The 13,388-nt window shown below is 51.3% G+C and overlaps 1 protein-coding gene across 1 annotated transcript in view; it reads left to right on the forward strand.

Moving 5' to 3' along the window:
• Nucleotides 1-7,516: 7,516 nt before the first annotated feature.
• Nucleotides 7,517-13,388, forward strand: part of PYROXD2 (pyridine nucleotide-disulphide oxidoreductase domain 2) — a 16,118-nt gene continuing 10,246 nt past the window's right edge. Inside the window, exons 1-11 of the mRNA XM_015415914.1 lie at nt 7,517-7,678; nt 8,195-8,214; nt 8,445-8,538; nt 8,630-8,703; nt 9,232-9,387; nt 9,582-9,735; nt 10,078-10,139; nt 10,431-10,528; nt 10,905-11,046; nt 11,454-11,588; nt 12,195-12,267. Of these exons, the coding sequence (XP_015271400.1) occupies nt 7,546-7,678; nt 8,195-8,214; nt 8,445-8,538; nt 8,630-8,703; nt 9,232-9,387; nt 9,582-9,735; nt 10,078-10,139; nt 10,431-10,528; nt 10,905-11,046; nt 11,454-11,588; nt 12,195-12,267 (1,141 nt within the window). The 5' untranslated portion in view covers nt 7,517-7,545. The remainder of the gene's footprint in view (nt 7,679-8,194; nt 8,215-8,444; nt 8,539-8,629; nt 8,704-9,231; nt 9,388-9,581; nt 9,736-10,077; nt 10,140-10,430; nt 10,529-10,904; nt 11,047-11,453; nt 11,589-12,194; nt 12,268-13,388) is intronic.

Consider the following 13,388-nt stretch of genomic DNA (forward strand, 5'->3'; position numbering starts at 1 on the left):
GGAACTCTGTATAAACTTGGACCAGAGTGGAAGATCTTCATTAGACAGTAGCTAATGTCTGGAAAGGTAAATGTCAATGCTGATCAAGTTCTAATCAATAGAATGTGATTCCAGTGAAGCTTAGGAATTTGATTTCCATATCCGAGGACAGTGCTTAGGGCTGTAGCAGAGTGCAAGCAGATAAATGTCATGCATGATGATACTGGGCAATATTGATTTGACACACTACTTAAACCTGTTAAATTTTGTTGTTATACAAAGGACAGTTCAATAAAATAGATAAAGAGCTAGACCTTGGTAACAGGAGCAACTGAAATCTCTAGCAGATAGAAAACAGCACCTATCATTTCAGAATGCTGATTCAAAGTAATGTGTACAGTTGGGTTCAGAGGAAAGAGAAACAAGGTAGGGCAATCACTAGACTTTGGGGCTTCAAATCAACCACTCAGCTATGAAGTCACCTGGCAGTGCTGAGCCAATCATTTTCTTTCAGCCCAACTTACATCACAAGGTTATTGGGATACAATTTATGTGAGGGGTCATGAGTTCCTTGGCAGGAATATGGGATTTTAATATAATGTAATAAATAAATGGAAGTACTGTATTTTTGATTATGTAAATGATATACTGTATGGTACAAAATACTGTTACTTTTATTATGAATTAATGTTGTACTATGTAAATAAACATACATAGCACCTAAAGGGTCCTGCATTTTTTTACAATAAATAATATTGTTACTGAACAGTCATCTTAAACATAAGTTGATTATCACTGTTGGTTAAATGATCTAATGCAACCAGGACACTGAATTTAATGGGGATATTCTAAGTATCATGAAGACAAAGTAGCATGGCTGTGTTGTCCCCTGTCATAGTCTGACACTCCAACCACTACTCCACACTGTTCACAATTTTTTTATCTTACCCAATTTGCAGGGTGGCACCTTCAGAAGGCTTTGGTCAGATAAAGGAAGATGCTGCAGTGGGGCATATTGGGGGAAGTGGCCATTCAGATATACTGGTCCTGGTCCATGAAACACTTTGTCTTTGTAGGTGATAAAACAGAAGTCTGGTGACTTAAAGACTTCATATTTATTCTAGTATGAGCTTTCGTGTGCCACAGCTTGCTTTTTCAGATGCTATGGGAAGGAAATCATTTTGGAGCTTTTGTATAAGAAAAATCAAAAAGCTGGGGGGGAGGGGTTGGAACAGAAAGAGGACATAACCCTGATCTGAAAGAAAAGAACAACGTACCCTCATGTCACAACCAACGCACAGCAGCCCCATCCAAGGGGCATTCTAGGCAAGAGACTAGCAGAGGTGATTTGCCATTGCCTTCCTCTGCACAGCAACTTCAACCTGCCTGGGTGATCTCCCACCCAAGTACTGACCACGGCCAACCCTACATAGGTGCTCCCAGGCTCAGACAGGGCTAAATTGGGCTATTCAGGCTGCTCCTTGAATGGAACCCAGAAACTATCTGATAACAAATGGGATACGAGCAGAATAGGTGTTACACTCTGCCTAGCTCCCACTTAAGTGTTCGTATTGGGGGGGGGGTCTTTTCCCAAAATTCATTTTTTAAGAGACAGCCACTGATTCCTCTTTATCTCTTGTTTCTCTTTCATTTCTCTTTGTCCACAAATCAAGGTACCCTTTTGTGACCTCAGCCCTTATACCTGTTCTATGTTACATATCACTGGGTGGTGTTCTAGCAGGACAGGAATGTTTGGGAAGGCGTCGCCTGCCTCTGTAAAAATAAATAACCCCCTCCCAGCTTTCCACATGAATAAGTGAGCACCTGAATAAATACCCATGAATTCCCTTGTCATATCTAGTTGGGGGCTCACATGAGTGTTCTTGCATACAAAAATTCTCCCTGCCCAAACAAGAGCTACACATCAAGGAAATGGGTCTAACCTACCATTCTCCTAGTTTTCTATGAGCAGGAAATTTGGGGGTATGAAGGAACACTGTCATTTGAGCACTTTGCTTCAGTCTGAAGCTTTATGATCAAGGTTTACAACCTCAACAAAAAGCATTTTTGCCTAGTTTTCAAGTGTAATCCCTGACAATGAAAATTTGGTGTGTGGCTGCCAACTCAAGCTTAGGAAATTCCTGGAGATTTTGGGTAGGAGCCTGGGGAAAGCAGAGGGAGTTCAGAGGGAACGTGATACCATAGAGTCCACCCTCCAAAGTTGCCATTTTCTCTAAGGGAACTGATCTCATTAGTCTGAAGATGATACTATTCTGGAGAGCTCCACACCCCACCTGGAGGTTGAAAACCCTGAACTGTGACAAGAAACTTACAAACCAGGCCAAACTAGACTTTATTGTAGCCACAAGTGTTTTAGAGGGGAAATTAGCCATTTAAAAACTGCTGTCAGACTGTGGCTGGGCTGCACCATACAATCTTGTGTCTCTCCCCCACTCCTGTGCTGTTTCAAGTGCAGAACAGTGGTGTTTGAGCACTAAAAAATGACAGAGTGTGTGTGTGTGTGTGTGTGTGTGTGTGTGTGACTGAGCTGTGGTGCTGCTGAGCTATGTAAAGGATCAAGAGCTAGTTGGCATCTATTGTCCTGAAGATGGGTTTGTCTACGGCCTGATCTACACGTGCATGAGACTGAGGTGGCAGAAGTGCATTAATTTCCCTATGAAAGGAAGACAAGCACAACATAAAAAGAGCAATTAGCTCCTTTCTCCGTCCCTGGTATGCTAATCTGCTATCTACAGAAACTCAAAGCCATAAGGAGACTGAGGGTGCAGTCAGACGGCGTGCTGGGAGTGGTTTAAATTGCTCCGGCCCTGATGTGGTCTTTTTTAACCTGGAGAATTGCAATCACACTCACCTCCTTGCTCCGGATTGCTGCGCAGTCACATCGCTCCCCGCCATCCACACACGGGAGCGTGGGCCGCTGTTGTTTTTCTCTGTCTGAGTTTGGGCATGCGCACAGGCAGCCATCTGTAGAACTACAATTTCCGCGCGTGCGTAGAACAGCGATTTCCACTTCAACCCGACTGCTGTAATGCTTCCCTTTAAACTTTAAAGGAACACATGACCGAGACCTGGGTGCAGGAGGGAGAGACAGTGGCACTCGCCCAACTTGCTTCCCCGGGTTTCTCGGTCTTTCACCAGTCACGGACTAGAGGACGGGGGGGAGGGGGAGTGGCGCTTTTCATTCGGGAGGCTTACTCCGTCAGGGCGCTCCCGCCCTGATCACGGGCATAGAGTGTGTCGGCGCGATGATGGAGGCAATTTGGCTGGTGTACCGACCACCTAACGCACCGGCCAATAGCCTACCATCCCTGCTGGAGGCCGTATCAGGCTGGGCGCCGGAGCACCCGAGGCTGCTGGTCTTGGGTGACTTCAACGTCCATGCTGAGGACGCGACCTCCAGCCGGGCTCTGGACCTAGTGTTGTCCATGGGAGCACTAGGACTCTCCCAGGTCGTTTCGGCCCCCACGCATCGGGCGGTCACACGCTCGATTTGATCTTTGCTGCGGGAGTGACGGTGGACCGGATTACTGCTTCGGCAGTACCATGGTCGGATCACCACATCCTGAGGGCCCGTCTGAATGTCCCACCCCGACCCTGTTTAGGTGGCGAGCAGATTTTGGCTCGCCTGCGGAGCCAAATGGACCCAGTGCGGCTCCAGAGGGCTCTGCGGGATCTACGCACACCTGGCGGCTCGTTGGAAGAGCTGATGGAGGACTGGAATGGCCGGCTCTCCTCAGCTATCAACGAGATCGCTCCCAGGCGCCTTCTCCGCGCTCGCGATAAGCGAGCGCCCTGGTATACCCAGGAGTTGCGCTCGCTGAAGTGAGAACTGAGACGGCTAGAGAGATGGTGGCACCACGCTCGCGACGAGGTGTCCAGAACATCCCATAGGACGCTTATGAGATCCTACGGGATGGCAGTCAAGGCCGCAAAGAGGGACTTCTATGCGGCCTCGATTGCGTCTGCTAGCTCACGCCCGGCCCAATTATTTAGAGTAATTCGGTCTTTGACAACTCTGCCTCAGGGCAAGGAAAATGTTAGGGAATTGGACATTTGCTGTGAGGCTTTTGCGAGCTACTTTGCAGATAAAGTCTTGGCACTCCGCCGTGACCTCCCCGACACAATTGATAGTTAGTGAACTTGAGGCCCCTTGCACGTCTTTGGGGCCGGGTTTAGTGTGTTTTGATCCACTCAGTCTGGAGGAAGCTGACAGGTTGTTCGTATCTGTGCGCCCAACCACATGCGACCTTGATCCATGCCCCTCTTGGCTGATTAAAGCGGGCCACGAGGGGCTGCGAGGTGCCCTACGGGAGATTGTCAACAAGTCCCTCATGGAGGGATGGTTCCCGAGAGCACTCAAGGAAGCGATGGTCCGCCCTCTCCTGAAAAAAAACATCTCTGGACCCGGCCGAATTGGCCAACTATCGGCCGGTGTCCAATTTGCCTTATTTAGGCAAACTTATTGAGAGGGCAGTGGCGTCACAGTTGCAGGGCTACCTGGATGAGGCTTCCATCCTCAATCCCTTCCAGTCCGGGTTCCGCCCAGGTCACGGGACGGAGACGGTACTGGTCGCTCTGACTGACGATCTCCGTAGGCATCTGGATCGTGGCGGTGTGGCGGCACTGGTGTTGTTAGATCTGTCGGCTGCATTCGATATGTTAGACCACCAGTTGCTGGCTCGCCGCCTCACCGACGTGGGAATTCAGGGGCTTGCCCTTCAATGGTTTACCTCTTTTCTCCAAGGTCGGGGACAGAGGGTGGTGATAGGGGATCAGCGGTCCCGAAGGCACCCCCTTGAATGTGGGGTGCCTCAGGGAGCCGTGTTGTCCCCGATGTTGTTTAACATCTACATGCGCCCCCTTGCCCAGATTGCCCGGAGGTGTGGGCTTGGGTGTCATCAGTACGCTGATGATACCCAGCTCTATCTGATGTTGGGCGGCCGGTCGGACTCCACTCCCGATGACCTAGAGCGGGCATTGCAGGCCGTGGCTGGTTGGCTCAGAAATTAAACCCGGCAAAGACGGAGGTCCTGGGCCTGTGTCGGATCGGCCGTGAGTTGGGGCACCCTCTCCCGGCCTTCGGTGGGGTACCGTTGGTGCTCGTGCGGGAGGTTAGGAGTTTGGGTGTGCTCCTGGACTCCTCGTTAATGATGGAGGCCCAGGTGGCGGCCACTGCCAAGTCAGCCTTTTACCATCTGCAGCTGGCGCGGCAGTTGGCTCCCTACCTCGACCGAGATGACCTGGCCACTGTGATCCATGCGACGGTCACCTCGAGGTTGGACTACTGTAACGCTCTCTACTTGGGGCTGCCTCTGTCACAAATCCGGAAGCTGCAGCTAGTGCAGAATGCTGCAGCCAGGCTGTTGATGGGTCTTTCCAGGCGAGACCATATCCGGCCTGCGCTGCACTGGCTGCCTATAGCATACCGGATTCGCTTCAAAGTGCTGGTGCTCACCTTTAAAGCCCTGAATGGCCAGGGTCCTACCTATCTAAGGGACTGTCTCTTCCCGTACGTTCCATCAAGAGCACTGAGGAAGGGGACGCTCCATCGTCTGGAAGTTCCAGCTCCCCGAGCTGCGAGGTTGGCCCATACTAGATCTTGGGCGTTTTCGGTGGCGGCTCCTTCCTGGTGGAATGAGCTCCCGGAGAAGATCCGGGCCCTGCGGGACCTTGTGCAGTTCCGCAGGGCCTGCAAGACGGAGCTCTTCCACCAGGCCTTTGGGTAGGAGCCGCCGCCACCACCTTCGCTATACCATCCTCGATGTACCGTCCACCTACCAGATTCCATGGAGGTGGTTTAGGCTGATTGCTTTGGGACGCTCTCCATGGGTCGCAAACATGAGTTGCTGAGCATCTTGTATAAAGTATAGATTGTATAGATTTGAAGCACCAGTTTTATTGTATATGTAAAATTGTTTTGTTTTACTATTTTAAATATTGTTGTTAGCCGCCCTGAGCCACTGGGTAGGGCGGGATAGAAATCGCAAAAATAAATAAAATAAATAAACGTTAACCCCGAAAATGGCCTCCATGAGATCCCGAACTCGTCTAAATGCAAAAACTAGGCACCATTTAAACATTGTTTTTAATAACGCGGTGGCAAACCTCTGCCTATGCGCACACTGCCAACGCTTTAAAAAAAATGGTGAGCGAAAAGCGGAAGCCTCAGGCAGCTTTCGAGCGGGGAGGGGGTTTAAACCAGAAGTGGCTCAACACCGCAGGAGCGATCAGATGTCAGAAAAGTGCGGCTGGAACCAGAGAATCAGGAAAACACCACTTGGGGACCTGGTATCAAAATACTCCAGGTTAAAGTGGTTTTGAACCAGAAAGCGATGGCTGGGGATGGGAGGCAGATGTTGACCGTGTGATCGCGCAGATAAAATCCGTTTCTGAGGCGGGTCAAAAGTGGACTAAACAGCCCGTCTGACCACACCCTGAGACTGGGAAGCGAAGTCACGAAGGAGCTAGAAAAGATTAAGTGTAAGGCTGTGTCACTGGTAACCAGCAAGACAATTCATACCACAGTATTCCTCATTACTAGCTATGGGTGTTAAAGTTGAATAGTGAAGAAAGCAGAAAGGAAGAAAGTAGATTCCTTTGAAATGTGATCTTGGATGAAAGTTGTTCATATACCGCAAACTGCTAAAAAAACAAATGTGGGTTCTAGGACACCCTGTCCCGAACTCTCCCAAGAAGCTAAAATGACTAAATTGAGGCTATGGTACTTTGATCACATTATGAGAAGACAAGAGTCACTGGAAAACACAGTAACGCTAGAAAAAATAGAAAGCAGCAGGAAAAGAGGACGACCCAACATGAGATGGATTGACTCAGTAAAGGAAGCCAGAGCCCTCAAGATTGGAAGCCGTGAACAAGGTTGTTAAAGATAGGATGTTTTGGAGGTCGTTAATTCAAAGGGTCACCATAAGACCAAAACGACATGAGGGCACGTAACACAAATATATTTGCATGAAGTTTTAACATGGGAAAGAATGTTTAAAATGCAGAGTCCCGCCTCCTCTGCAGTTTGAAGTGCCCACTTTACCCGCCCCGAGTTCTACCCCCTCATTGTGCATACCAGACCCAATTAACTTCCCAAGTATTACAAAGTTTGAGTCCAGTGACACCTTTAAGACCAACAAAGTGTTATTCAAGGTATGAGTTTTTGTGTGCGCGCACGCGTCCTCCTCTGCGTGCACGCGAAAGCTTATGCCTTGGATAAAACTTTGTTGGTCTTAAAAGTGCCACTGGACTCAAACTTTGTTCTACTGCTTCTCATCTAACTTCCAAAGTGGCGCTCTGCAGTGCCGCTGTCCACGCAAGCCTTCTCTGCTCCCGGGTACGGGTTCAGGCCGCTTCTCCTTGCGCAGGCCTGGCTTCCTTCGCTGGAGGCGGGCCTCGTCATTTGGGGCGGGGCGCTTCGCGCTCGACCTGCCCACTGCCCCGTTCTCCCTTCGCTTGAAATCTTCTCGTCCCCGCCCCGCGTTCTCTCTGCACGGAGAAGTGCGTTGAAAGTGCTGCCTAGAATGCAAAGTCCGCGGTACAATGGCAGCAGCCAGGCGCGGTCGGCTGCTGGGTAAGGCGGGCGCTCCCCTTTTCTTAAGGGGCTGCAGATCCAGCCATTCGGGAACGGGGGTCTCGCTGAAACGCGAATACGAGGCGATCGTGATCGGAGCAGGTGCGTGCTAGGAAAGGGAGGGGAGACTGTATGGTGCCCAACCAGTGGCACACCACACCAGTTGGTGGTGGGTGCCCAGTTGGTAACCGTCTGGCCACATAGGTGGTCCTTGGGGAAAACTAGAGAGAACTTTGCTGCACAAGTTTGGAGAAAGGGGGGGGAAAGTAAGCGGGCTAAGGAGGAATGTTAGGCAATGGAGTGGAACAGACAGAGAAGGTTGCACCGTCGGACTTATTTGTCTAGACAAGAAAATCCGGGTGGTAAATGATTGCAGTGGCATAAAGACAGAGCCGTATCCAGCGAGGTGTGGGTCTGTTTGAAGAGCTGATCTGTATGCATGCTTTGAGGAAGGAGGTGAGGATACAGGCAAAATCAGGAAGAGTCTTGTAGCACCTTGAATACAAGCACCCTTCTGGCAGAATGCACTTGTTTTGATTGATTCTGGTTATGCCTCTGCAAGGGGACGCAAGTTATGCAGAGAGCAGGACGTCTGATAGGGTGCTTGTCTGTTTGCAGGACACAACGGATTGGTGGCTGTGAGTAGCGGGGACCCCAGTAGGTTGTGGCGCCCAGGGCTGGGCCCCTCTGTCCTGGGTTGTGCTGGAGGGAGGAGGAGGGGGTCACATGTCTGGGGTTGTAATGTGGCTCTGAAGCTCCCCAATGGGCTCTGGGGTTGTAATGTGGCTCTGAAGCTCCCCAATGGGGAGCCCAGAAAAGCAGCGGATGGGGCTGATCTGGGCTGAGGTAACACCTGCTGCTTCCACAGGCTGCCTACCTGCAGAAGGGGGGTTTAAAAACAGCAGTGCTGGAGAGACGACACTTGGTGGGGGGCGCTGCAGTCACTGAGGAGATTATCCCAGGTAACACCAAGGATTCCAGCTGTTGTTCCCCCCCATCCCCCCAGCAGGCAGACCTTAGTCCTCAATGCACCTGGCATCTGCTATCTTGCAGGTTTTCGGTTCTCCAGAGCTTCCTACTTGCTGAGCCTGCTGAGGCCCCAGATTTATTCAGAGCTGGAGCTGAAGGTATTGGAACGGGGCTGGGTGTTTGGTTTTTTTGCGGGGGGGGGGATAAGCAGAAGTAGTGGGAAGAGCCACGATTCCTGAGCTGGCATCTGGCAGTTCTGCTAGTGTCCCCCCCCCCCCGTGCCTGCATTTTCCCACACATTCTGACTTGTGACCCCTCTTCTCTTGCAGGTGGCAAGAGCAACCCCTCTCCCTTGTCCAACTATTCCATTTTTCATGGAGGTGGCATCTTAAAAGCTGGCAGATAATAGGTTTAAGAAGGCAAAAAGTTTTTTTGACTTCAGAAAAAAGAGATGACTAAATAGGTTGATGGCAGAGTTTATAGAATTCTCCCTCTCAAAATATTAGAATTGGGGGATCACCTAAGACCAGTGTGTAGAAGATGGTTCTGGTGGGACTGATGGAGATGGGAGAGGGAAGAATTCCCTTAAATACAAGGAGCCAGCCAATCTGCCCCTTTAAGTGTCTGTGACAGTTTAGCATGTCACACGTTTGGACCCAAAGGCCCAGCAGTCTTTTGTCTTGCAGAAACATGGCTTAAGAGTACTCCTGCGTGACCCTTATTCCTTCACCCCACTGTTGGAGGATGGTCAGGGCGGAAAAGCTCCCCACTCGCTGCTGCTGGGAAACAACATGGCCGAAACACAGTCCCAGATTGCTCAATTCTCTGTGCGGGATGCCCAGGTATCGAAGGGAAGATACAAAACAGATGGGGAAGTGAAATAAGCATAGCCATGTGGCACAGGAAGCTGGGCCCAAATAGCCAGGGAGGCAGTGAAAAGCCAGGAGGTAGATTGTGAGAAATGGGGCCTGCTTTTTGAGGGGAGTCTGAGGTCTGGGCCAATCACAGCAGTTTTCTTCTTCCTTCCCTTTTGCAGGCCTTTCCCAAGTATGAAGCATTCATGAGCCGCTTGGTGTCCGCCATAGACCCTTTGCTAGACACCTGTCCTGTGGACATGGCTGTGCTCAGTCAGGGCTCTCTGCTTCAGCGGCTCAGGGCCCTGCGAGGCGTGCAGATCCTGTTTCGTGCAGGTGAGGGGAGGGTGATGACCAAGCCCTGGGAGATCCAGCCAGCTTCAGATCCAAATGCACACATACCAAGATATCTTTTCAAGGGCCATTGCATGGCATATGTATGAGACAGAATCCCTGGACTAGAATGCCACATGGCCCTGGGGTCCCTTTCTGTAGGCCTGTGGTTCATCTCACCGCCATGCTACAGGGGCAGACTGTGACGTGCACTGTGCTTTCTGTGTCCGGGGCTGCCTGTGGATCTGTCTCTGAAGGGCGGTAATAGCAAGAGGAGTAAGAGGAGCACTTTCCTTTCCTGGGCTGTGGTTGAGCCACCTGTGACCCTGGTTTTCTTCTTGCCAGGATTTGCTCTGGGTAAACAGCTTCCCCAGTATTACCAGGTACTCACTGCCCCCATTTCCAAGGTGAGTGCAGCCGGATGACCAAAGGGAGCCGCCAGACTTCCCATACATTGGAATGGTTTCTGTGTTCAGACCACATCATCTCCTTAGTGGAGAACTGTCTCTTCCCCCAGCCTTGGAGCAGCTGCTCCCAAATAAGTCTGGAAAACTTTCATCCGAAAACGGTGTGGTGTGTCGCAGTAAGCATAGCAGCCTGGGCTGCTTTCCCACAGTGTTTGACAGAGGGGGTGGTACATGGGTAGGTTCTTCCTAGGAACCCCTTGAGGAACCGTCTTCCTCTCCCTATTGCTGCAGATCTTGGATCTCTGGTTTGAGTCAGAGCCCTTGAAAGCAACGCTGGCCACGGATGCAGTGATTGGTGCCATGGCTGGTCCCCATACACCAGGCAGCGGGTAAGGACCAAGTCGGAGGTGGACAGACCCCCTAGTTCTCACTGCTGTTCTCTGACCACCCTGTCTCTGTGAGTTCTGTTTCCTCCCCATTCACAGCTGGCCCCAAATCCTGTACCTTCACTGAGTATCTGAGATCACTCGAGATCTGCAAACAGGCATTGCTGGGAGCCAGCGGAGATTGCTGAGATTCCAAGCATGGCATTTGTGTGAGGCTGGAGAAGCTCCAGGGATCCCAACAGAGCCTTACATAGGAGGAGGCCAAGAAATCCGAGAGGGGACCAAGCCTGTCCTGGTGCTTCTGAGCAACTTGTGCCCCAGAAAAGCGGCAGCTTTTGCCCTGCTCTGGGAGCCCCCTAACCCTCCGTCTTTTTTGCAGGTATGTGTTGCTGCATCATGTCATGGGTGAGCTCGAGGGGCGCCAGGGGGCCTGGGGCTATGTGACCGGTGGCATGGGGGAGCTATCCCAGGCCTTGGCCCGTGCCGCTACCGCACTTGGGGCAGAGATCTTCACTGAGAAGGTGTGTGGGCCCTTGAGATTAAAGTGCATGATCTTCTCCTGAAAGGGCTGTAGGGGGAGGAGACGTTGGTCTGTATGAATGTTGGGAGGTGGGGGGAGAAGGGGGGAGGTTAAGTTATCTTAGAGCAGTAAAAGTGGTCGTTTGGAATAAGTGGGGCAGCCAGGTTCCACCTGCACTATAAGAAATAAACGTCCCCTCACCAAAGTCCTGAGGCCTTGACAGCCATGCCCTGCATTTGTTGGCACCACTGGGTATCTTTGTGTGGGGAACAGGGACAGAGACCAGGGCCCTGCCTCCTACCGCTGGTGCCTTGTCAAGATGGGGCATGCAACTTCTCCAGAGAGACATGTATAGCAGCCATGTGGGAAGTTGCACGTCTCCGCTTAACCCTCTGCTCAATCCTGCAGACAGTTGCCCAGATTCTTTTAAGCTCCGATGGGAAGGTGCGAGGGGTTGGCCTGCAGGATGGAACTGAAGTGAAGAGCCGCCTGGTGCTATCCAATGCATCTCCACAGCTCACCTTTCTGGAATTGACCCCCAAGGTGAGCTCTGCTCCTTGGCATAGCAGGTTAAGGGCCTCTGGAACACAGGGGCCAGGTCCCAGAACTGCCCCCAAGCAGGGTCGACCCAGAGCCTGCAAAGGGTATGGATTGGGTCTCTTCATCCCATTACCAGAAGAACCACAGGAGCTCAGCAGGGTCCTGAACAGGGACACCAGACTGAGGTTTGGTTTAAGCTACAGGGCATCCATTCCTTTCCCCCCTACTCTGATTTTGTCAGCCAAGCCTTGTTTTTTTAATTGATTTTCTCACGTGGATTGTCCTGACTGGATTTCTTCACTAGGAACTGTTTGCTGCAATCAATATAAAGTCTAGGCTGTCCTTGGGTGCAGCTCATAAGACTCTGTTAGTCAAGACTGTTCTTCTTGCCCAAATATACGGTGGCTTGCGTCACTCAACCTGTATCTATTTGCTTCATTTATAGTCTTCCTTTCTCTCAGAGGCTCGAGGCATAAATGATCTTGGTTGGGACTGATGTAGGGAGCTGTGATTCCCAGCCGTACGTGTATCATGATGCTTCGGGCCTTGCCACCTCTGATTGGCTGCCAGTCCCCAGTGGTTCATTTTGTCTGCAACTCTTCTCACTAGGAACAACTGCCGCTGGAGTTTGTGCAGAGACTTTCACAATTCGACACACGCTCCCCGGTCACCAAGATCAATGGTGAGCATTGCAGAGAGACAAACAGGTCAGAAGATTCCATACAAAATTTCCATTTGGATGGTCCTCTGAATCACAGGTAGTGGCCGAGTACCCTGACCTGGAAAGCCTGATCCTGTCAGATCTCGGACGCTAAGCAGGGTCAGCGCTCATTAGGTTTTGGATGGGAGACCACCAGAAAATACCACGGGCATGACGCAGAGGCAGGCAATAGCAAACCACCTCTGAAACATCTCTTGCCCTTTAAAAAGTCTAGCTTGCCACCTAGTGGCGCATAACACTAAAATACCTAGAACTTCTGGCTGCCAGGCAGTCTTAGGATCTCCTGACTACTACACACACTGTCATATGAGAATTAATGAATTAATTAGTGACAGAGTCAGGGATGAATAGGATAATCTCATGAATAGGATTTTTAAAAAAAACCACCCTAACTTAGTAAAAACAAATAGCATTTTTGTCCATGTTTAATGTACCTTTTGCTCTGGTTCTTCAGGCAAGGAAAGCCACAGCTTTTACACCAGGAAGCCAGTAGAATCCTTGTGGCAGCCCACCCAAAGTCCACGGAGTCAAAATGGACATTCTAGTGAGGTATCTCTCCCTTATTATAAAAGAGTTTTGGGTGCCAGAATTCTAAAATTGGCCCCTTTAGTGTTAGGCCGAAAAAACTGCCACTCGGAAGACACTGGCTGGGTTCATTGGCTGCTTTGTGCAGTCCCGGCCAGCGTTCCAAGGTCATTTACATATGGAAGCTGATTGGACTACACTCCATTCCACGCGGCTGGAGGCTTCTGCCTCGCTGGGCCTGGCATTGGGGGGGTTGTTAGGGGAAGGGATGCCGCAGCCAGAGGACTCTGCCTCGGCCCCTGGCGTGGGGGGGGTGGGAGGGGAAGGGACGTCGCGGCCGGAGGCTTCTGCCTCCCCGGCCCTGGCGTTGGGGGGAAGGGGAAGGGTAGCTGCAGGACGCCGCGGCCGGAGGCTTCTGCCTCGCTGGGGCTGGCGTTGGGGGGGTTGTTAGGGGAAGGGATGCCGCAGCCAGAGGACTCTGCCTCGGCCCCTGGCGTGGGGGGGGTGGGCGGGGAAGGGACATCGCGGCCGGAGGCTTCTGCCTCGCCGGCCCTGGC

The sequence above is a fragment of the Gekko japonicus genome, unplaced genomic scaffold, assembly GCF_001447785.1.
Source record: "Gekko japonicus isolate JY-2015 unplaced genomic scaffold, Gekko_japonicus_V1.1 scaffold59, whole genome shotgun sequence".
Taxonomy (NCBI): domain Eukaryota; kingdom Metazoa; phylum Chordata; class Lepidosauria; order Squamata; family Gekkonidae; genus Gekko; species Gekko japonicus.